Here is a 24492-nt window from a genome sequence, read left to right as displayed (position 1 = left end):
TGTACTTTGACAAGAAGCAATGAAAATGGTGGCAGTTTACCTCTGGGCCCTTCCTCCCCCAAACTTATAACCTCCCAGTCTAGTCATGAGAAAATCATCCAATAATTCCCAACTGAGGGGCATTTTACAAAATATCTAACCAGTATTGCTCAGCACTGTCAAGGTCTGTAAGGAAACCTAACAAATTGTCACAGCCAAGAGGAACTTAAAGAACTAAATGTTATGTGATGTCCTGGGTGGGACTCTGGAACAAAAAAAAGAGGCATTAGGTAAAAACTAAGGAAATGTCAATAAAGTATGTGTGTGCAGTTGCTCAGCTATGATCACCTCAGGGTGCGGGTCAGGGCGGGAGGTGGTGGGGAGGCTTACTGGGGATTAGTGACCTAGCTGAGTTGAGGAGGATGAGTGGAACACGACGGAAGAAGAATTGGATTTGGAGGAGAAATTGGAGAGGCAAATGGGGAAAGACTGTTCCAGGCAGAGGAACAGCGAGAGCGAAGGTCCTAACCTGTGAGCTAGTCTGGTTTGTTAGTGGAAAAGTCCAGGATTAGTATGGCAATGTGGGAGCATAGTACTTCTGAGTGGAAGTCAATAGTGTGGCAGGTACAGGCAAAATGTAAGTGCTGTTAAAAAAGGGACAGTACATATAGTGTCTTCCTCATCCAGAAATTCACCTCAGCTAGTAGAAGTCTCTACTCTTTATAATCAAACCTAATTTCCCAAGCTATCTTTTGGTGATAGTGAGAATATTGAAAGTTGTTCTGCCTCCCAAATCTAACAGAGTGCTCTGCTGCAATCCAACATACATTTTACAAATGAAGCACTTGAATACATCATGAAATTCGTTACATATTCTAGACAGCCTGACAAGCTTAAAGAAGTAAACAAGCTAATTCTGCTTATCCAGTTGGCTTTTATGGCATTGTGGACAGATGGTTTTATGGTTTTCTGATCCCTTTCCTAACACAGGACTTGGGCATTATCTCTTAAATGTCTATTAGATGTTAGTTAGTATATCTGATGTCAACACTATTGGTGGAAATAGTTTTTTAACTGAGAAGCTGTTACAAATGCCTTGATATGCAACAGGAAATGCATCTGTGTGTGTCTGGATATGGTGTGCAGAATAATGGCCTCCCAACACGTCTGCACCCTAATGCCCTAAACTTCTGAATCTGCAGATGTGATTAAGTTAATCTTCTTAGAATATGAAGATAATCCTGGGTTATCCATCAGGGTCTGATGTAATCACAAGGGTCATTCTAACTAAGAAGGAGGCAGGATGGTCAGAGTCAGAAAGACAGATTTGAAGATGCTACAGAACTGGCTTTGAAGATGGAGGAAGGGGCCATAAATCAAGGAATGCAGTAGCCTCTAGAAACTGGAAGAGACAAGTAAACACATTCTCCCTCAGAGCTTCCAGAAGAAAGATAATTATCTTGATTTTAATCCAGTGAAACCTGGGCTTCTGACCTGAAGAACTATAGTAAAATAAAGTTTTGTTGTTTGTAGAAAGTTTGTTTTAATTTGGTAAAGCAGAAACAGGAAACTAACACTCTGTCACATTCTACTGGTTAAGAGTTTATGGAGAGAGTAACATGGAAACATACACTACCATATGTAAAACAGATGTCCAATAGGAAGCTGCTGTATGGCGCACAGAACTCAAACCGGGGCTCTGTAGTAACCTAGAAGTGTGGGATGGGGAGGGAGGTTCAAGAGGGAGGGGGCATATGTATACCTATGGTTGATTCATGTTGATGTTTAGCAGAAACCAACACAATATTGTAAAGCAATTATCCTTCAATTAAAAATGAAGAAATTAAAAAAAAGTTTAAGTCTGCAATTCTTTTTTTTTTTTTTTGCATGAGAAAGTATCTCTCTCTCACCTCTAGATCTAAATTTCCCTCATAGGACGATGGATAATAATAATAACTAATGATTCCACAGTGTTCTCCATAGGCAAGGCAGCATTCCAGGCACTTCTCATTTGTTAACTCTTCGCATCTCACTACCACCTTGTGATAAGATATGATTATTAACCCTATTTTTCATATAAGAAATCTAAGGGCCAAAGAGATAACACGGAGCTAATGGTGGCTCTAGAACTTAAACTCTGAATCAAAATCCCTTCTGTATTGCTCTAAATTTTTGCACAAAGACAAGGACTGAGGGCTGATTTTCACTGCATTCCCTCCTTATGCTGCACATTTAGTGTGCCAAGTGTCTTCTTATAGGAAATTCCTTTAAATCTCTCAGATTTTTCAAATAAATGAGAACACTGTGAAAATAAATACCATCTTCTCAGTATTAGCATATCCCCAGAATATCAGCCTACCTTCCCATGTACCTGTGTGCATGCCCAGTTGCTTCAATAGTGTCCAGCTCTTTGGGACACTATGGACTGTAGCCTGCCAGACTCCTCTGTCCATAGGGATTCTCCAGGCAAGAATACTGGAGTGGGTTATCATGCCCTCCTCCAGCAGATCTTCCCAACGCAGGGATTGAATCCATGGCTCCTGTATCTCCTGCATTGCAGGCAGATTCTTTACCCACTAAACCACCTGGGAAGCCCTTACCATCCCATCAGTTCCGTCAGTTCAGTCACTCAGTCGCGTCCGACTCTGCAACCCCATGAATCGCAGCACACCAGGCCTCCCTGTCCATCACCAACTCCCGGAGTTCACTCAGATTCACGTTCATCAAGTCAGTGATGCCATCCAGCCATCTCATCCTCTGTTGTCCCCTTCTCTTCCTGCCCTCAATCCCTCCCAGCATCAGAGTCTTTTCCAATGAGTCAACTCTTCGCATCAGGTGGCCAAAGTACTGGAGTTTCAGCTTTGGCATCATTCCCTCCAAGGAAATCCCAGGGCTGATCTTCAGAATGGACTGGTTGGATCTCCTTGCAGTCCAAGGGACTCTCAAGAGTCTTCTCCAACACCACCATCCCATAGTAGGTATCAAATCAAATTTGCCATAAAAATTTTGATTTTGCTCAAGCAAAGAAGAGAACAGGGTCAGGCACACCCATGCAAATGTGGTTAGAATGGCTTTTGTGCCAGCGTGGGCTGGATGAGTTTGCTTGGGCTCCTGGGAGGACTCAAGCTTTGGTTCTGAGAATTCCAGAACTCAAATCCAAGAATGAGAGATAGAAAAGATAGCTTGCTCTCATTGAATCTTCTCAGAAAAATGAATTCTATGAGCTGAACAAAATAGCTAATGAGCGTGATGAGTCTAGAGAAAACAATTTCAACAAATATTCAGCAGCAGCAGAAAATCATTTTCTTTGCCAGACATCCATCTTATGTGGCTGTGTGCCAGCATGGACACAGCCAATTGAAATCTACATGGTACTGGAGATAAAGATTAATCAAGAAATCATTAGGCAATTATTGAACACTCACTGCTTACTCAGCTCTGGACTAGGCCCCAAAGAGGATTAAAATTGCCCCAGCTCTCAATGAATTTATAGTAAATCATCATTGGATTATGTTACCAAGATGGGGTGTGCTGTTTATAGAGTAACACATCTGGAGATGATTCTCGACTGTGCTTATAGCCTGGAATTTATTTTATAGTTTTCCTGAACAGCAACCAAGTCATCAGACACTACTGTTTTCCTAATGGCTCTGTAGCTCCTTGGATACATGGCTGAAACCCCAGAAAAGATCTGGCCACTTGACTGGGGATTTCTCTGTACACACATCCGTACTCACCCAGTGCTGCTTTCTCTCACTGAGGAGGCTTGGATGGGGTAAACCTCAGACCCAGACAATGAGACCATTTAATTGCTGAGTCAAAAATTTATCTTCAGTTACAGGTGCTCCCTCATTAGTGTTATAAATTTGGAAAAAGAAGGAAAGAAGAAAGAAAGGAAAGAAGGAAGGAAGGCAAACTTGTAAGAAAAACGAAACCTTGAGTCATCGTCTTGTAAGTCCGTTTATGTCATTATATTCTGACTGCTATCAGGTCTGTGAACATACACTACCAGGATCGAGGGAGAAAATGAAGAATCATAAAAGTGAACATCAAAACTTACTCATTTCATAAAGCTATCAGGGACTACACAGACACTGCTTGAGACAGAAGTGAGAGGAGGGAGGGTCCTACTGCTACTCAAATTGCCCTCCCAATGAGGAAAATATGAAATTTTTGCTTCACATACTCCCTGTGATTAAAAAAAAAAACCACTGGGTATCCCAAATGCCCGATTTTATGTTGGATTGCATGGTCTTCAAGTTTGAACATTCAGACGACTGTATTTTCTGGTTGCCAGAAACTAGAAACAGTTGACAAATGCTTGAAAATACAGAGATTTCTGTATTTTAGTTATTTCGTCTTAAGCTACAGAAAATTACATAATAGTCAATAGTGCAATTTCTCAAAGATTAATGTGAGTTTTTGTCTGTACCATAAATCAAGTAAGTCAGAGAGAGTAACATGAGTGAAGAGCTGGCCACAGCTGTAAAAAGAGACATTCGCCTTGGGATTTTTCTCACATGTCAGCAAAAATGCTTATGGTATCCATTAAAAAATTTTTTTTCTATCATGAATTTAGTCAGAACCTTGGCTTGGTGGAGGGGAGTAGGAAAACGTAAAACCATTGAAGTTACCCATTGCCACCTGGGCATGCGCGCGTAAGACCAGAGGTGTGTTCATTCACTACCTTCCTTGGAGAAATGCCTGGGTCACCCCATCCGTCTGTCACCTATCAGTGGGTCATCAGGGCAAGAGGAGGCTCTCGAAGTGCGTGAGAGCCTTCCCTTAAACACGTGCTTTGCTCTTGGACTGCCTGTGTGACAGGGGCCTGCGTGGACTCTGCTGGAAGGATGACCCTCAACATGCTGCTACATGGGTCAGGACAAAACAGCAGACACCGCTAATGAACCAGGGACCAAAATGGTTAAGACTGTGCAGACTTTGAAGCACCTCTGAAACACGGGTCCTCCAGCCTGTCTCCTCTGCAATTCCTGCTTCCATTAATACCCCCCACAGACTCAACTCACAAACCCAGTGCTGATGACAACACAGTCCTCACACCGTCTCTATACTTGTGAACACTGAAGCATCTCGTTCTTCCTTGCAGGCCCCATTTGTGGGAGAACTTTTGAAAGTCCCTACTCCTCAGAGGCTGCTGCTTTCTGTGCTCAGTTCATGAGGAAATGCCCCGAAACGCTAGCCTGACAGCCGGTTGGCATCCCCTGAGGAATGTGTGAACCATGCCTGCATATGCCCCCTGAGGCTTGCTCAGTATCTCTGGGCATTTCAGCAGTTGTTCTGGAGGCTGGGGGTGCTTATCTCCCACAGGCAGCTGAGCTGCCTCCCATTTCATGAGCAGAGCAGTGGAATGCAGTGGAAGAGACCCAGGCCTCCGGCCACCCAGATTAGAGAGTTTTGTGCTGAGGTCCCTATATGGTTGTGTTAGACTCCACAGAGGGCTTGAGTCTGTCTTTGTTCCTTGTTTGGGAAGCCAGTGGGAGGGGAACAGGCCAAGGGGCTATATAACCCTCCAGCCTTCAGCTTTCCAGAACACCACCCAGAGCGGAGAAGCCCAGCCGAGCACTTTCAGGGTAAGTGGCACCGGCCCAGAGATGTGGCTTAGATTCCAGCAGCTCTGACATTTCCCAGTATAATCAGATGTCATCTATGGAGATTTTAGCCAGACTCACACTCAGAAATGTTTGAATGAAGATTGTACTACTAACACGATTGTAGCCTTTAGCTATAATTATCTAACCTCAAAAACAAAGCTAAGATGCAGCCTGTGTCGGGGAGGAAGGGGTGAGGAAGATGGAATGAAATCTATGAGTGTCACCTGCAAAATCTGTTTTTATTAAATCAGCAGCCCCGGTCTTGCAGTGCATCTCAGAGGTGCAGTCTAGCTGTCTGCAGTCAGCTACATAATGATGTATATTTAGACACTGGAAACTCCAGTATCTGCTTGTGGTTCAGATTTGGTATGGGGATTTTTCACTGGACTGTACTTTTGGTGCAACTACAGTGTCTGACAGTGGATTTTAGAACTGAACAGTGGTTAGCTGCCTAGCCTTTGATATCAGCTCTTTGTGTATTTGCATCTGGGTTCCTCTGGCTCTCATTGCTTCTCTGGGAAAGTCTCTTGAGTGTAACTGTGAGCTTGCAGTTCAGGGTATATGCGTCTCCCTTGGTTGGTTTGCAGCAGAGCATAGCAGGAACTCAACTGAATCTTGGTGAATAAAGAGGGAGGGAGCTGGCGTGCAGCTGACAGCTGTTTGCATTTCAGCCTATGGGATGGTTTGCATTTCTCAGCCAGGCGGGACCACGGAGCCAACCTCGCCACCCCAGGCTGATCTTCACTGTGAATCAGGGTTTGGCAGCTCCGGCCCCGACTGGGGTTTTCACGCTAAGATTTTTCCTTCCATTTTGTGATTCATGACTAAATATGGTTTGTGTTTCAAGACCGTGGAGCTGGGAACTGGAGTGTTCCCCTCCCACTAACTCCTCATTTTTGGCACAAGATGCACTCCAGTCAGTTGGAGCAAACCCCCCTGACCTGGGTGCCGTTCCAAGAGCAGACATTCTAGTGGGTTTTACCTAATTAGGAAATGCTTTGCTCCAAACCCAGCTGCTCATCAGGTTAGATAAGAGTTGTAAACCATTGAGCCAGCTTCTTTCTGGGGCATACAGATTTCTCTAACGACAGTGCTCGGCTTAGAGATTTTAAGAGTCTTCCTAGACTTTTTTTTTTTTTTTTGTCAAATAAAAGCACATTTACTAAATTTTGAGATTTTTTTTTTCCTGCATGTTGAGGGTCCAATCTATTTCTTCTGCAGTGCATTCTAACACTCCCCCAAACCTTTCTTGCCCAAGGAAAGGGTTACTAAAGACGTGTATTCCTGGTGTCCATACCATCACATTTTCAAAGTCTGCTAATCCTGAATATTTTATCCTGTTTTCAGCTCTTCCTTTTGGTTTGGAAAGTCTGCTTAGCACATCCAGAGAGGGTACTGATCTGGTGGTGGCCACCTCTGACACTTGCCTTGGACTGCTTCTTCTGCCTCATCTCCCTTAAATTTCTCACCTCTCTTCTTTCTTCTTGATCTGCTAGGAAGGAAGCCAAGTCACATGACTGCCAAACACAATTCAGTGTCTGGAAAGGGAAGGGAAGGGTGGGAAAGGAAAGAGTCACCCACTTGTAAGTTACATTTTCTATTCTTACAAGTAGAATCTGCAAGTTGAAGATCTCTGTCCTAAGCCTGGAAGTAGTGTAGAAAGGAAGCCAAGACTAGAAATAAAAAGATCTGGATAATGATAATAATCACACAATAATTATAATTTAAATAAATAATTTTAAAATTCTATTTACTGATAATTCATAATGTATATGCCACCATCAATTATTTTAAATACTTTAAAATATCTGATCCCCATAAGACTCTATGTACTACACATGGGTATTATTGTTCTTTCATAGATGGATAAAGAGACTGATTCAGAGATATTAAATAACTTACTAAATCACATAGCTTCTAAGTTTCGCCACTTAGATCCAGGCAGTGAGACTCCAGAGTCCAAGACCATAATCACTGGGTGCTATAATCTTTGCTGTCCCAACTTTACCACTTTGGAGATCTGGAAAGTCACTTCAACTCCTTGAGTCTTGATTTCCTTGTCTGTCAGTTAGCCTGGATTTTAAGTTATGTTCATGTTTCTAGATATGCTATAAATTAACATTTTTTTCCAAAAAAGTAGATTTTGAGGAATGAGCAGCATGTGAAATTTTGGAAATACTGAAACATTTCATGTAAAAAATGTTAAAAGAATATTATCTTTTGGATCCTGGGGACTTTAATTTTACATGTTTTTTGGCAAATCACTTTCCCTGAGTTTTCTCATTTGTAGAAATGAGGGTATTAAAAGAAAATGTTCTCTAATAAGCCTTCAATTTCCCAAATCTTTAAGTTGTCACTTTTTCTCCCACCTTCCAAATTTTGTCATGCGATTCAAGCTTAAACGTGGGGTATTTAAAATACTGTTCTCTTACTGAAGGAATATATGCTCAATCTATTTACAAAACATCACAGAACCCAGGGTTTCATGTAAAACACCTAGAATATCCACCACTTCAAAAATAACGCCCATCAACATCTTGGTAAATATGATTAATCTTTTTTTCTAGTGCATAACAACACATTTTTAATGGGCTCATACAATGCATACCTCTAGCCTAGTATTGCAGAAGAATGACCTGTAACTTATCCTATTATTTATGTTTCTTAAGGATAATAGAACATTCTACTTCATGATATGCAATTTTTTGGACTCACTCTACCTTGTTGGACTTAGAGGTTAATGGAATGACTATGACCCCTAAAATTTTAAGCACCTCCTTAAGACACTTTGATTGGTTCCTCAGGGCTTTAAGGGCTTAAGGGACCCTTGTGTCCCCAGGATCCAAAAGAGAATATTCTTTTAAACATTTTTTACATGAAATGTTTCAGTATTTCCAAAATTTCACATGCTGCTCATTCCTCAAAATCTACTTTTTTGGAAAAAAATGTTAATTTATAGCATATCTAGAAAAATGTGAGTATGGGTGTATCCAGACAGCAAATTTTAGGTAATTCATAACAAGTGACTGGTGACTTGTCCCTGTGAGATCAGATCTCATGGACCGATATTCCATCTGCGCTCTGCAGCAGTTCATTCCCTCACTTGCTTAGTCAATCTTTAAAGTGCTTATGAGCACACGTGATGTTCCTGTGCTGAAGACCTACTGTAGGAATGGAGAAGTCTGAGTTTAAGATTACAGTCTAACGAAAGTGCTTTGAGATAAATGGTGTGTTAGATAAGCATCAGCAGAGGGCGCTCTAGGAGTACAGAGGAGGAGTCAACTCCGGCTGGAAGGCGGGAGTGGCCAGGTAAGCCGCATCCTGCCTCGGCTTCCTCCCTGATCCCTTTAGGACCCTGTGAAGCAGCTCTCTCCGGGATGTGCGAGGAGGAGGACAGCACCGCCTTGGTGTGTGACAATGGCTCTGGGCTCTGTAAGGCCGGCTTTGCGGGGGATGATGCTCCCCGGGCCGTTTTCCCGTCTATCGTGGGACGTCCTCGACATCAGGTGAGCAAAATTCTCTCTGAAGCAGAGAGAAACAAAGCCATATAGATTTGGTCCCTCTATGTCTGTGTCCAAGGACATTCATAGACTGTTGCTCTCTGCCTAGAAATCATGTAACTTTGTTAGAAATGTACCTCTGATGACTGATGTCCAGAGATAAGTGCCAATTTCATATACATTGCTGACCGATTACCTGGTGGGAGACTTTTTTTTTTTTCATAAATACAAAAAGTCTGACTTTTTTTCCCCATAAATCCTTTTTGTCTAAATGTAACCATGGTCATCAGCATCAAAAATATCTATGAGTTATCTGATGTATTCCATAGCTACTCTATGGAAAGAAACTACAGTAAAAGGTCAGGATGCTCATTCGCAAAGAACCTACTGTGAAATGAAAGTAAGCATTGTAATTTTACATCTGTTAGATGTCAACAAAGTACATGTGGATAGACATATGGCAATTTTACACAACATTATATAGAAAGTAAATACGGATGGCAGCCGCAGGGTGAAAGGTGAGAGCTTCATCCCAGAAATTCCCCTTTTACATCAGAAATGTATTTTGCACATTGAGCTTATCTGATTGATATTTAGACTTGACTTGGCATCAATTCACAAGAAGACATAATAGAAGCCTTCCGCAGTGAAAGAACTCTGTCTCTTTGTTGAACTTTTACAACCAAGATATTTTACAAAAACCACTTCTTAAGGAACGATAGGAGCCCCACCTGTTTTACAATTCTGTCACTCCAATGCAATTTTAAATTTCAGTCATGAGGATTCTTTTTCTTTTCTAAAGATTCACATTAATGACTAAAAAAATGCATCCCACTAGTTTAGGCAGATAGCGTAATATTGATCGGTATGATTTTATCTATTAGAAACCAAGTACTGAGTGGTCATTTGTAGAAATAATGCTTTTGCTTATAATGGTTAGATATACTCTTGAGTAGGTGACAGTTCCAAACGTATAGTTTGAAGGATTCATGACAGGCAAAATGCCATTTAATCCATTCAACAAATAATGATTGAGTGTCAGATACACGCCAGGCAATTTGTCTTAGTGGCAAACAAAACAGATACAATCTTTGCCCTAAGAGAGCTTATGAAGGAACACAGAAGATAAATGACAAAGTCGCCTTACCCTCAAGGTTCTCTGCTATTTGTAGGCCTGTTCAGGCCTGTTTCAAATCACCTAAGGGGTGTTTCCTAAGAGCTCAGTTACTATAGGATCAGCAGGTCATTGCTGGTACTGGAAGGACTTTCATTGCAATGAGTTAACCCTTTGTGTTGGACAGTAATTGGTTCACAAGCTCTGAGAGAGGCTGACTTGTACTGTGTTGAAATTTTCAGGGAGTGATGGTGGGAATGGGACAGAAAGACAGCTACGTGGGTGATGAAGCGCAAAGCAAAAGAGGGATTCTGACCCTGAAGTACCCGATAGAACACGGCATCATCACCAACTGGGATGACATGGAAAAGGTACTGGGAGAGGCCCGGATCGCAAACGTCTGGCTACTGCTGGGGAAAACAACAGGCTCACCTTGCCTGGTTGTGCTTCTCCTTGTTGGTGTTCCTTCTGGATTATTTCCAACTGAATTTTTAAAATTCTGAACTTTATTTATTTATTTTAAAAAGCAAATTCCTTGACTAAGAGGGTTTAATAAAGCAATTAGAGGCAGACGGGCTGCCCAGGTGGCGCTAGTGGTGAAGAATCCGCCTGCCAGTGCAGGGGATGCAAGAGATGTGGGTTCGATCCCTGGGTGGGGAAGATGCCCTGGAGGAGGGAATGGCAGCCCACTCCAGCGTTCTTGCCTGGAGAATCTCACGGACAGAGAAGCCTGGTGGGCTACAGTCCACGGGGTTGAAGAGAGTCGGATGCAACTGAGCGACTAAGCACAGCACAGAGGGAGCGAGCTCTAAAAATGGGAACAGTAGTCCTTTGACAGTGGTGGGGTTTATAGTCTATTGCTCAGACAACTGGCTTGGCCTCCAAGGACAAGCACTGTATGGGCTGCAAACAGGGTACCAAGGGATGGAAGAGTGGGGAAGAGCCTTCACCCACCCACTCCTGAAAGTTTTTCATTAATTTACCCTGAACATTAAAAAAAAAACTGGTTGTTCTTTTTTTTTTTGCTTTTAGTTTTCTCTATAGAAAAGGGGCTGTGACATTGTAGATTTGGTACATTCCTAAAATGTCCCTCAACACATTGAAGCACAAGCAACCAACACAAATTTTTAAATAAACAGTTCAAAAAATATCTCCCTGAGTGGCATTAAGTGAACTCTTTCTCTCCTACACCCATATAGAAGAGCTAATGAGAAGAGTTACATCCGAGGATTTTGATGTTTGCTCTTAAGCATCATGGAAACAAAGCGATCAAAGAAAAAGCAGAAGAAATAATGAGAAAGTGACCTAAATTTTTTAAATGTGGCAAATATGTTAGAACCAGAAAATCTGGACTTTTATACATCTGTCAGCTCCACACACGCAGATGCACACACATACTCTCTCTCACGATTTTAAAAGAAAGTAGTCTTTAAAAGAAAATAATGTTCATAGAATTTATCAGTGATAATGCTGAAACCTCTCCTGCTCTACAAAAAAAAATGTGTTTCATTCGGTTTGCTGAGTCTAAGAGTTTGGATTTGGGTAAGACTGCAGTAGACACTGAGGAGGAGATAATAATAGTGATGAGAAAATTCTCTTTTAAGACTTTCTCCATGGAGCTGGCAGCATCACAGAAGGGATACACCTGGAGAAAAACAAAGGAAGCATACTGTCATTTCTAATATGTAAAGTGTCTTCTGGAGAGAGAAGAAGAAGGGAGACAGAGTGGGGAGAGAGAGAGATTGGTTGGTTTCTAACGATGTTTCAGAGTATCAACGGTTTTCAGTAAGATTGGCAGCATTTCTTTTCATTCTTTTTTTTTTTTTTTTAATTTCTTGAGCACTGTGTTGCTTTTACTCCATCAAAGGAGTAGAACTTTCAGGAGTCTCGTTTCCTTTCTAGAAACCACAAATTCAAAACCAAAGAAACTGCAACAAGATAAAGAATCTTTAAAGTCAATCCAGCTTTTGTTAATGTACAAACTTTCACTAGCAGTTCTTGTTTTTATTTTGTTTTAATTCTGAATGAATTTAATATATTTCAGGCACTAGTGGAGAATTTTTGGGCTTTTAAAAATAATTAATCAACTGAACTCTTTTCACAATAGTTTGTTCTTTATGGCATCCAAGGTTAAAAAGGATGCTTACAGAGAACTCTGCTCAATATTCTGCAGTAACCTATATGGGAAAAGAATTTGAAAAAGACTTTTCAGTATAACTGAATCACTTATCGGTACACCTGAAACTAATACAATATTGTAAATTGACTATACTCCAATATAAAATAAAAATTAAATTACAAGAAGAAACAGCTCAAAAAATGAAAATAAAGCGCATGCTTAACCATGAAGCAGACAAGCAGGTTCAAAGTACATCACGCTAGAAACAGGCACTGGCTTTTTGGGGAAACACCTGAAGGCCAAGGTCTGTCCATGAATGAAAGAGCCAGTGTGTGCCAACCAGGGTAGGCTTCTTTCAACCCTGGGGAGCAAAAAGAGGAATGGAGGGGTGGGAAAATTCCCTTAAATATTAAAAATAGCCATTGGGTTTTCAGATCTGCTTCATTCATCCATTCATATATTCATTCATTTGTCCCTTTACTTGCTACACTAAGTCATTTGCCCACGAATATTAAAGTGGGGGCTTCCCTGGTGGCTCGGCAGTAAAGCTTCTGCTTGCAATGCAGGAGACACAAGAGACATGGGTTTGATCCCTGGCTCAGGCTGGTCCCCTGGAGGAGGAAATGGAAACCCACTCCAGTATTCTTGCCAGGAAAATCCTGTGGATAGGGGAGCGCGGTGGGCTACAGTCCATGGGCTTGCAAAGGGTTGGACACGACTTAGTGAGCACCACTGGGTGAAGAAGATATAGTTGAATAATGGCAACATTTGCTCTGGGCCAGGCACTGGGCTAAATAGTAACTCTAGGGTTCCCTGATTTTAGTCTCACAAAGACATGAATTATTTTTATATTCCCCATGAAGAGATTGTTTTGGAGAAGGGCTAAAATTTGCCTGCACTCATATAACCAAGAAGTAGCTTAAGCCAGGATTTGAACCCAGGTTTCACTCCAGAGCCTATGTCCTTAACCACTACCCTATCCTGCCTCGTAGACCTGGGTTTGGGTTTTTGCTCATTCACTTACCAGGTGTGAATTTTCAGGTAAGTTCCTTGTAGTCTTTAAGCTTGAGTCTCTGCACCTGTGAAAAGGTGGGCGCATAATGAGCACTTGTATTTGGACCTCGTTCCATGTGCTCATTCCGGTCCCTTTTTGAGGACTGCCGCGCCTCTGCTGCGCCTCATTGTTGTGCTTTTCCTCGGTCCCCTAGATCTGGCACCACTCCTTCTACAATGAGCTTCGTGTTGCTCCTGAAGAGCATCCAACCCTTCTCACCGAGGCGCCCCTGAACCCCAAGGCCAACCGGGAGAAAATGACCCAGGTAAATACCACTCTAGGACCCAGCACTTTGGGGCTTGGAGGACATCCTTGAAGGGGGTTGTACAGAACAGCAGATAAAAGGCCCACCCAACAGTCCACTCACAGGCTGACAACTTTCCTGGATTCCCAAGGCCATAGGCATCAGACATCCTTACTGCAGGAATGGCCCCTTGGCTCAAAGAGCAATAGGAAATTGTCCAGATTTAACTGAAAAGGCCACATGTTTAGGTTTAAAACTTCTCAGGAGAAGTCATTTCAAAATGCAGGACAACATACAATGGAGAATTTTGGTCCTGGAGTCAGGTCCCAGTTTGAAGATTCAATCTGTCACTTATCAGCCGTGTGACTTTAAAATATCCACTTAATTTTCATAGACTCAGGTTCCTTGTCCATATGTTGAGAATAATATTAGTACTATTATTTTTCAAACGATTCAAAGATTAATGAGACAAATGCTCTGTGTGTTTCATGGCACCTGGTGTGATAAACGCTAAACAGGTATTTCTTTATTGTGACTTTCTGAAGCTCAGAGATTTTGGAACAGGAGACTCTCTATTCCATCATCCAGACAAAGTTTCCAGTTTGGATGAGCTGCTTAATAAATACACCTAGTGTCAACTTCGTGCTTGTTATGGTTAAGCACTTGGCTAAGCATTTTATACAGACTGTCTCTTTAAATCTTAACTTAAAGCATGAGCTACTAGTATCCTAATAATATAAATGAAGGCTTCCCTGGTGGCTCAGTCCGTAAAGAATCTTGCCTGCAATTCAGGAGACCCAAGTTCTATTCCTGGGTCAGGAAGATCCCCTGGAGAAGGAAATAGTAACCCACTCCAGTATTCTTGCCTGGAAAATCCCATGGACAAAGGAGCCTGGTGGGCTATATACTCCATGGGGTTGTAAGAGTCAGACTTAGCAACTAAACCACTACCAATATAAATGAAGAATCTGAGACTTAAGTACATGAGGTGATGGTCCCAAGGTCACACAGCTAGAAGTGCCAGAGCTTGGATTTGGCCCACAATCTTTTGACCTCAGAGAATAATAAACATCAATACTGCAGAGCCTTTTTCTTGGAAGAGCTCTGGATGCCTCATCAACACACTAGCAGCTGTTCTCTGCAGGGGAACATCTGTGTGTCTGGAAAGGACTCATGACCCAAGAGATGCTGTTTCTTAAGGGAGCTTTTTTCCCAGTGAATGGTAAAAACGAATAGTTGGGAATTATGGCCGTCTAGCAAACTATGCTCGGAGAAGGCAATGGCACCCCACTCCAGTACTCTTGCCTGGAAAATCCCATGGATGGAGGAGCCTGGTAGGTTGTTGAGTTGGGCACGACTGAGTGACTTCTCTTTTACTTTTCACTTTCATGCGTTGGAGAAGGAAATGGCAACCCACTCCAGTGTTCTTGCCTGGAGAATCCCAGGGACAGGGGAGCCTGGTGGGCTGCCGTCTATGGGGTCACATAGAGTCGGACATGACTGAAGCGACTTGGCAGCAGCAGCAACCCAAGCTAGATGTTTACTCTGGTTAATAGACCAGAGAGGGTTTTGCAGATGGAGATATGGAGGCCTATGGGCATCTCCGTGGGCACACATTTCTAACACGTGACCTGGAGGGGCTCTGGTGCTGACTGTGCTCTGGACGGCATGAACTGCCACATCAGCACTCATGTTTGGTTCTCTGTTACCAGCAGGCAGTTCTTTTCTTCCAGCAATCAGGACTCCTTCACTGCAGCTAGATTGGCCTCAGACTCGAGGGCTGACACTGACCCAGCAACTGCAGAAAAAAGTTGAACAGATTAAGTGGAATCTCAGACAGATCACGGAATGGGGTTCATCTCAACCAGTCTGAGCTTCAGTAGTTTAGGCTCCGTTCTTTCACTGCTCAGGGCCTGGGTTCAATCCCTGGTTGGGGAACAAAGATCCCGCAGGCCGCCCACATTAGTCAGTTGTTAGTTTGGTGAGCTCTTCAGGTCACGTTCAAGTCAGGGCCAGGACCAGAAGCTAGATCCTCCTTATATCTGGCTGGTCGTGTGTGCACACTGTCCCTTCCACCCCCACACACCAGGTCACCGGTATGGTGGTCTCTCCATTTACACCTTCCTTTCTCCTCGACCAGTAACCAAGGCTTCTCTGACCCTCCTTTACCCTAGTTTCCTCTACCCAGAACCAGGCGGGCCCACCTGTAGTCATCAACAAGATGCTCTCTTGTGCATTCTTGGTGATACTGGCAGCATCATTAACTCATCTCTTTGGCTTGCTTTGCAGATTATGTTTGAGACTTTCAATGTCCCAGCCATGTATGTGGCTATTCAGGCGGTGCTGTCCCTCTACGCCTCTGGACGTACAACTGGTAGGCGGCTGAGCAGGGGGAAAGCCCTGGTTGGGTACACCATCAGTTACAGGATTGAATGGTTCATAAACGTGTGTTGTGATGGACTGGGGCTTATGGAGAATTGACAGAGTTAATTCCACCCCTTGAGGGCTTCTTCTCACCTTTGAAAAAAAGCCCTTTAACTTGTATTTCCAGGAGGACTTCTATTGTTTCCTCTTCCTGTTCTTTTTTTTCCCCTTTCTTTTCTTTCCCTAGCCCTGCCTCAACTCTCTTTTCCTATCAAATGCCTTCCTTCCTTTCAAATAAAAGGTTTAGAAATTCCCCTTCTACTAGACCAGTAAGTGATCATACACCAGCTCCCCTGGTGACTATTGTCGTGCACAACTGTCCCCCAGGCATTGTGCTGGACTCTGGAGATGGTGTCACCCACAACGTGCCCATCTATGAGGGCTACGCCCTGCCCCACGCCATCATGCGTCTGGACCTGGCTGGCCGAGATCTCACCGACTACCTCATGAAGATCCTGACCGAGCGAGGCTATTCCTTCGTGACCACCGGTGAGGCCTGAGGGACATAAAGGGAGGGGTCGTCGGGGCGGGGTGTTCTTCCCTGACCTGGTGGCTATCCAAGGGAACAATGGGAGGGAGCCTTGCAGACAGCGAGACCTGACACTAATTCCCCGGGTGAAGCTCTGAGTATTTTGCTATGTGTGATCGCAAAACGATCACACCATTTCCTTGAGAAGAATAGTTTCAACCATCAGGTCTTATGAGCTCATCAGAGTTGTATTCTTTGATCGTTTTTTAATCCCTTCCACTCACACACAAGGAGACTGAAAATAGGGGAGGAACTGGGGGATTGGGATCGACATATATACTCTCCTGATACTATGTGGGAAGCAGATAACTAATGAGAACCTGCTGCATAGCACTTGGAACTCTGCTCGACGCTCCACCATGACCTGAAAAGGAAGGAAATCCAGAGAAAAAGAGCGCAGTGTATGTGTACGTATAGCTGAATCGCTTTGCTGTGCAGTAGAAACTAATACAACGTTGTAAAGCCGCTATTCTCCAGAAAAAATTAATTTGAAAAGAGCCTGGAAATAGTATGGCATGGTGATTGGCAGTCTTTGGAAACATATTGACAGGGCTTGGGTCCCAGTTCTGCCACTCACTAACTGTGTGACCTTGGACAAGATGCCCAAGTCCACTAAGCCACAGGCTATCTGTAAAATGAGAATAATCATTTACTCTTTCTCACAAGGATGTTGGGAGTAGTCAGTGAGATCATGCACGTGGAATTTCTGGTCCTGAGGAAGCATGAGATACACACTTGTTAGTAATTAGTAATACCAACCCAGCAGGCAATGACATGTTTGTCTTCCAACTAAACTGGGACCCTTGGTCTCTTTCTATGAGAGGCAGAGGCAGGCAGTCCTAGAGACATCAGGGCGACCTCAGTGCCCTTGATCCTGGCTGCCTGCCCTTTCCTCGCCAATTTACTCTTGTCCAAATGTTCAGGTTTTTGGACATGCCCGAGACTTATCCTAGACTCCAAACTTGAGCCCTGACAATTTAAAAATCTCCTTCTGGGATAGAGAGTTGAATGAATTCTGACCCTTCTCTGCCCCCTCTGAGGGATTCCAAGATGCCTCCAAAAAGTTCCCAGAGGCCTGGGTAAAACCAATAGTTTAGAACTTCAGAGGACAGGAGTCGGAAAGGGGTCTGCCCACCCACTTCTTCCATGCACCACTGGGACCTTCTCTACCAGGACTGGTCCTGAGCCACTTTCTGGAAGGTGATGAGTTTTCCAAGGACTTGAGTTGGAATCCAGCTGGGCCAGACAACATGGGTCTTCAGAGCTTTTTAAAACTGTAGGTGCTTCTAAGGGACTCTTTCGGCATGAATCTTCCTGGTCAGCTGAAAATCCAATATAACAAACTGTTATATAGCATGTATAATAGAGAGTCGTTAATTAATCATGCAAAAAAGTTAACGTCCAAAAGGATTCCTGCTCTTCGTCTGTCACTAGCCAGCTCATTTTCATCCTATCATGCACTGTCTGGACCTTGTCTGCTTAGAAGTTTCTCTGTGTGAGGCACTTTGCTGGGAACAGAAGTGGTTCCCTAATGGACCTATAATTTAACTGTCCTCATGGATCTGGGGTTGCAGAATAGAATACACACTCTCAGGGAGAAACCTGAATTGTAAGACAGTGCTGTAGGGCAGACGGATTTTTACCACCCGTGCAAATCTCAAGGTTGGCCACCATGTTTGTATCTCATTGACAGCTGAGCGTGAGATTGTCCGGGACATCAAGGAGAAACTGTGCTACGTAGCCTTGGACTTTGAGAATGAGATGGCCACCGCCGCATCCTCCTCCTCCCTGGAGAAGAGCTATGAGCTGCCTGATGGGCAGGTGATCACCATCGGGAATGAGCGTTTCCGCTGCCCCGAGACCCTGTTCCAGCCCTCGTTCATCGGTAGGCAGCACGCCCGGGGAGAGCACCCTCCTCTCCTTCCACCAGCCGGTCTCAGCCCCCAGCGCCGTTCTGCGTGTGGCAATGTGTGACAGAGGCCAAAAAACCAAGGGCACCTCTGAGCCAGGGCAAGGGAAAGAATGTAACGTTTTTAAAGTGAGAAGACATAAGCCATGAAAGGAGTTTTCTTTTTAAGAAAACATTGTCCAGGTTGTAGTCTAGCTGAAGCATTCTTGGTGTATGGTTTATGGTGAAAGAATCAGATACTGTCCACGCTTAGGAGACAGCGGAGCCACCGGAAGGACGGGTTGAATGCTGAGTCTGGAAATAACAGGGGAAAAGAGAAATGGAAATGTCCATTCCTACAGTAGCATTGACCTTGGGAGACAGGTTAGCACGGTTGTTTATAGAGAGGTGAGCCTGGAGGTGAATCTCAGTTCTCCTTTCATAATTCTGCCTCCTGGAGCCTCATCTGTAAAATGTCTTCATTTGTAAAAAGTGTCGTCATCTTTAAAATGAGATATGTGTGGGGGCGGGGGCACTGAGTCTACTCAATGCTGATTAGATGTTCAGTTCAGTCGCTCAGTCGTGTCCGACTCCGGGCGACCCCATGGACTGCAGCACACCAGGCCTCCCTGTCCATCACCAACTCCCGAAGTTTACCCAAACTCATACTGGCAGTAATCAATTACTAAGCGTGATTAGTAGTACATCATAAAACTGTAAAAGATGAAGAGCCATCTGGAGGTTCTTTTCAAAGGACCCACGTCAGAAATTAACAAGAAAATTCAGACAAAAAAATATTATCAAGGTTGAAGAAAAACGAGTCTTTGTCCAAATAAAATGAAACATATTTCGAATGTTCCAGCACCACTTAGCTTTGAGGGGTGAGAACAAGACAGCAGTCAAGGAGAGATTTAGGAGTTCTGAGCAACAGCTGTGGCATTAGCTCAGCCTGGGACCTTCTCAAGGCTTTGGGAATTTGAAGGCTTTGCTTTTTATTTGAATCCTTTATAGTAGTGAGTCTATCAAGACTTAGGACTGTGATATTGTAGCCTCTCACCCTTACAGAGACGCCAAAGCAGGGCTTCCTCCCTAGACAAATGGTAGGAGGACCTGGGACATTTCAAGGGTCTTTCGGTCCTGAGATTGTGGCTGCTAGAGCGTTGTGCTGCCAAGCTGTGGTCCAGTGTAAGATCATCCAGTTGCTCATATCGTCTTCCATGTCAGCCTGGGTTTTCTTTATCACCCAAGGACCATAACCTGTGTCTCTTTTCCAGGGATGGAGTCTGCTGGCATCCATGAGACCACGTACAACAGCATCATGAAGTGTGACATTGACATCAGGAAGGACCTCTATGCTAACAACGTCCTCTCCGGGGGCACCACCATGTACCCCGGCATTGCTGACCGCATGCAGAAAGAGATCACGGCCCTGGCCCCCAGCACCATGAAGATCAAGGTAAAAGCTCTGCGACAGACCCTTATATGCTGCTGGCAGTGCCCAGCTTATAACCAGAAGTGAGGGATTCTTCAGAGGCTACCTCTTGGTTGCATACACTTATGGGTCTTGGAGCTAGGCAGTGGGTAAAAGTCCTCAAGTATCATACGTTTAAGGGTCTAAGTCAGTTCCATTCATAGAGGAGTTGAATTATCTTGTACAAAGTTTAATCAACACTTATCCATGTCAGTCAGCTACTTTCAGCGGATGCAGGAAAAGGTCAGTAGAGCCACTCGTGTGCCCATATCTCACTGAAATACACAATACGTTGTTTCTCCTCATCATGAAAGTAGTGCATCTCATGTATAGAACATTATAAACATTACAGGTGAGCCTGACCTTTCTAAACAGGTATAAATCCTGTAGCTTCAGTAGTATACTCTTCTTTCAGTACTAAATGTGATTCCATCTCAGCAGCCAGGAATTGGAACTTTATCTTCATCTCTCTTTCTGATGCACCTTTTGAAACAAGTGCTCCAAAGTGCAGCATGACCCCAGGATGGCCAGACTCACTCCCTGAGCCAGCAGGACCCCTACACTGTGTTCGTTTTGAGTCAGTCAGAGGAACTCAGATTAAAAGGCTATCATTCTTTGGAGGTACGCTAACATGTGGCTGGTGACTTTGCAAAGGCTACTGTTACTCTGAAATCAGGAGGCCAGGCTGGGACCCTCTGATCCATGTCCCAGGGAGCGGGAGAAAGGGCACTCGTGGTGCAGTTCATACACACGAGAGGTATTCAGACCAGTTCTCTGTTATTTGCGCTCCCGTCTCTTTTTGCAAGAAAAGAGCCTGCAGCTAACATAACAGGGTGTGCTAGACTGAAGCACACTCTCCACATTACAGGCGAGGAGGTACTGTGGGGTGAGAGGAGAGAGGCTGTTTTCTGAGGATTTGTGTTCCTCGGATGATAGACACCCAGCCAGAGTTGGGTAGTTTCTAGTTCTCCAATCTGGAGTCTTGAATAGAAATGAGTGTAGAATTTTGAGCTCCAGTGTGGTGAGAGCAAACCATTGAAAACCTGGGACAGTAAGGTGATGACATCATGGGAAATTGAAACTGAATGCGGTTGGGGGTGGTCTGTAGGGATTCTGTATGTCTGTACCACTCGTATGTAAATCTAAAAGTATCTAAAACTGAAAGGTATTTCTACAACAGAAAAGACGCCTGGGAGAGGTCCTGGTTTGCATATTGGGTCTGACATGTACCAGTCTGTGTGGCCAAGGTCAGGTACTTAAACCTCACTCAGTCTGTTTCCTCGTTAGAATATGGGACGGATTCAGTCCTTACTCTTCAAGGTGGTTATGAAGATTAAATGAGATAGTACATGTAAAATGCTGGACAAAGCGCTTCGCAGATAGTAAGCGGTCAGTAAACATTAGCTACTTGTATTAAAAATAAATGTTCAACCAGAGCTCAAGGAATAAAGAGAAATTAAACCTGTTCACCACAGTTGCAGAAATATCTTATCTATTGGCCAAGTGTCAATATTTATTTCTACCTAAGTATCCAAGTCTGATGTGGAATTTAAACTTACTCAACTCTAGCTGTTTTTAGACCCAGAGAGCAGAGATCAAGGTAGATGTACCCTTGTTCTGAATCACTGCTCTCTGGGCCTAAACCATTCATTGATTTAAGAAACATCAGCACGTCCTTGCGTGCCAGGCCGGTTCATGCAGGTAGGGTCAGCCAGTGCAAGCTTAGCCGAGACTTATCCCAGGGGAATCTTCATCCCAGCAATGGATCCCTCAGTGTTAAACAGTGCATCTTGGTAGACTTAATCAGGTCTCACAGTAAGTTCTTATATGGTCAGAAGTTCTGACACAGTTAAAAGTTCCCCTGGAAGTGGCTGGTGTTTGTGTGTCCACTGAGTGTATGTGTTGTGCTGAGCTCTGAAGAACAGCTGATAGGAATCAGGGACAATGTCAGGGCTTAAGTGGAAGTTGTGTAGAATTGGGGGCCAACTTTCCATTTGCCTGATAGTAGGCATCACCGACTCGCTGGACATGAGTTTGGGTGAACTCCGGGAGTTGGTGATGGACAGGGAGGCCTGGCGTGCTGCGATTCACGGGGTCTCAAGGAGTCGGACTCGACTGAGCGACTGAACTGAACTGAACTGAACTGAACTGAATGAAGCCGAAGTGTCAGAGAAGTTTTGGAGTAGATTGTTTAACAGCAGTCCCCAACCTTTTTGGCATCAGGGGCCGGTTTCGTGGAAGACAGTTTTTCCCACGGACTGGGGGTTAGGGGATGGTTTCGGGCTGATCCCAGTGCCTTCCATTTATTGTGCGCAGTATTTCTGCTGTTGTTACATCAGCTCCACCTCAGATCATGAGGCATTAGATCCTGAGGGTTAGTGACCCCTGGTATACAAGGAAGCCGGGAAACCAAAGGTGCTCATTGAGGAATCTATAAGTCCACAACTATTCACACCCCATGGGTTAGGGCTCAGTTTCAGCATCTAACAGCCGAGACTGTCCCCAGGGCCCATGCAACTTCGGCCGGGGCCACACGTCCTGACCATGCTGGAATCCCCAATTCCCCCCTAGTGTGCTAATGGCCTCTCTCATCCTGACCAACAGATCATCGCCCCTCCCGAGCGCAAATACTCTGTCTGGATTGGCGGCTCCATCCTGGCCTCTCTGTCCACCTTCCAGCAGATGTGGATCAGCAAACAGGAGTACGACGAGGCCGGGCCGTCCATCGTGCACCGCAAATGTTTCTAAGACACTGCCCTGCTCTCTTGTCTGTCTCTAGTACACACTGTGAATGTTCTGTGGAATAAGGCCTTCAATTCTTTTTCAAATCATTCCTAGCCCAAGCTCTGACTCGTTACCTATGTGTTTTTTAATAAATCTGAGATATGTTACCTGTAATCTGTAGCCTTGGCTTCAGATCAGCGTCAGGCTGATCACGTTGTTTTTGTTAGACTGACCTCACCTGTTATGGATTTCCCTGGTGGCTCAGACAGTAAGGCGTCTGCCTATAATGCGGGAGACCCAGGTTCGATCCCTGGGTTGAGAAGATCCTCTGGAGAAGGAAATGGCAACCCACTCCAGTACTCTCCCTGGAAAATCCCATGGACAGAGGAGCGTGGCAGGCCCATGGGGTTGCAAAGAGTTGGACACGACTGAGCAACTTCACTCACCTGTTATGGAGTGGCTCCCTCTAGTGGTGCATCTATGGACATGACAACCCGGATGTGTAAGTTTCCCAGGAAAGGCTACAATTACATTAAGGTGAGAAGTGCCAACTAATGCTGTACCGGGAAAAATTTGCAGATACACAGGAGATAAACATAAACATGGATTAAAGTGTATCAATAGGATAGTGCATATTGACTTCACAACCTGATGAGTCATTATATAACTTTGCTCTCTATTACTGCCTGCCTGATAGCCTGTGTACACATACATACATATATTATACATATATATGACTTTTTCTATATGAAATATTAAGCTTGGATATATATTTTTTTAACAGTGTGACTTTTAAGTTTACCAGAGGAAATACAGATTTTTAAAAAACAGAAACACTGCTAAAATCTTACTATACATCTAAAGCATCTGTTTCCCTTCTCCTGATCCATACCTGTCTCTGAAATGATACTACAGATACATTCAGGCTGGAAGAGATGGGAAAAATAACCATACTTTGCAAGCACTACCGGTGTCAATCATCACACTAAGGGGTTTACACATATCTCCACGCATTTGTTCTTCAGAACGCTTTGGGCCCATTTTATTTTATTTTGACATTAATTTTTTATTGAAGTATATTTGATTTACAATGTGTTAGTTTCAGATGTACATCAAAGTGATCCCGTTGTGCACACAGATGTATCTATTCTTTTTCAGATTCTCTTCCCTTATAGGTTATTAAAAATACTGAGTATAGTTCCCTGCGCTACACAGTAGGTCCTTGCTAGTTATCCATTTTATATGTAGCAGTGTGTGTGTGTGAATCCTAAACATCTTATAGAGAGAAAAACAGCAGTTGTTCCCTTAATATCAAATTATATAGGAGAGCTGCCAACTTCTCTTCTACTCCTCTGGCCCAAGAGGTACAAAGATGTATAAAAGTATTTTCCCTGCCCTTAAGCATTTTTTCTCAAAGCGCTTCTCCTCCCAGGCTGCTTAACATCCTTGAAGCGCCCAGGTACAGTGCCACTTGTCTTCCTGGGGACAGCTGCCCCTCGTTGTCTTTGGGAATGAGGGAGTGGGTTTCCATCCACGGCAGCATCTCATTACAGAGAGCTCAGAGCCAAAGACTGAACGCCTTTTTGATCCAGAAAATCCCCTGGTCTCTGCCCTATGCTGCTGCTAAGTCGCTTCAGTCGTGCCCGACTCTGTGCAACCCCATAGACAGCAGCCCACCAGGCTCCCCCATCCCTGGGATTCTCCAGGCAAGAACACTGGAGTGGGTTGCCATTTCCTTCTCCAATGCATGAAAGTGAAAAGTGAAAGGGAAGTCGCTCATAGTTTGACCTAATTAAATTAATACTACACATAATAAGAGCTGGCATGTACTGGG

At 43.9% G+C, this 24492-nt stretch overlaps 1 protein-coding gene across 1 annotated transcript; it reads left to right on the top strand.

Annotated features, from left to right (window-relative positions):
- The first annotated feature begins 5541 nt into the window (after positions 1-5541).
- ACTA2 (actin alpha 2, smooth muscle) lies at positions 5542-22832 on the top strand. The gene is made up of 9 exons (XM_052660959.1): positions 5542-5570; positions 8943-9097; positions 10448-10576; positions 13533-13643; positions 15912-15996; positions 16374-16535; positions 18269-18460; positions 19738-19919; positions 22539-22832. The coding sequence occupies exons 2-9, from the start codon at positions 8969-8971 to the stop codon at positions 22680-22682; spliced, it is 1134 nt and encodes a 377-aa protein (XP_052516919.1). The 5' UTR covers positions 5542-5570; positions 8943-8968; the 3' UTR covers positions 22683-22832.
- Positions 22833-24492: the final 1660 nt, after the last annotated feature.

This window comes from Budorcas taxicolor, chromosome 23 (genome assembly GCF_023091745.1).
Source record: "Budorcas taxicolor isolate Tak-1 chromosome 23, Takin1.1, whole genome shotgun sequence".
NCBI classification, from domain to species: Eukaryota; Metazoa; Chordata; class Mammalia; order Artiodactyla; family Bovidae; genus Budorcas; species Budorcas taxicolor.
The sequence above is the reverse complement of the archived record's forward strand: the minus strand, read 5'-3'. Positions and strand labels throughout refer to the sequence as shown.

Excerpts from the sequence above, each read along its gene's own strand:
- ACTA2 (XM_052660959.1), top strand. The coding sequence starts at position 8,969 with ATGTGCGAGGAGGAGGACAGCACCGCCTTGGTGTGTGACAATGGCTCT. Across the intron at positions 10,577-13,532 it reads ACTGGGATGACATGGAAAAG|ATCTGGCACCACTCCTTCTA; the intron begins GTACTGGGAGAG and ends TCGGTCCCCTAG. Across the intron at positions 13,644-15,911 it reads ACCGGGAGAAAATGACCCAG|ATTATGTTTGAGACTTTCAA; the intron begins GTAAATACCACT and ends CTTGCTTTGCAG.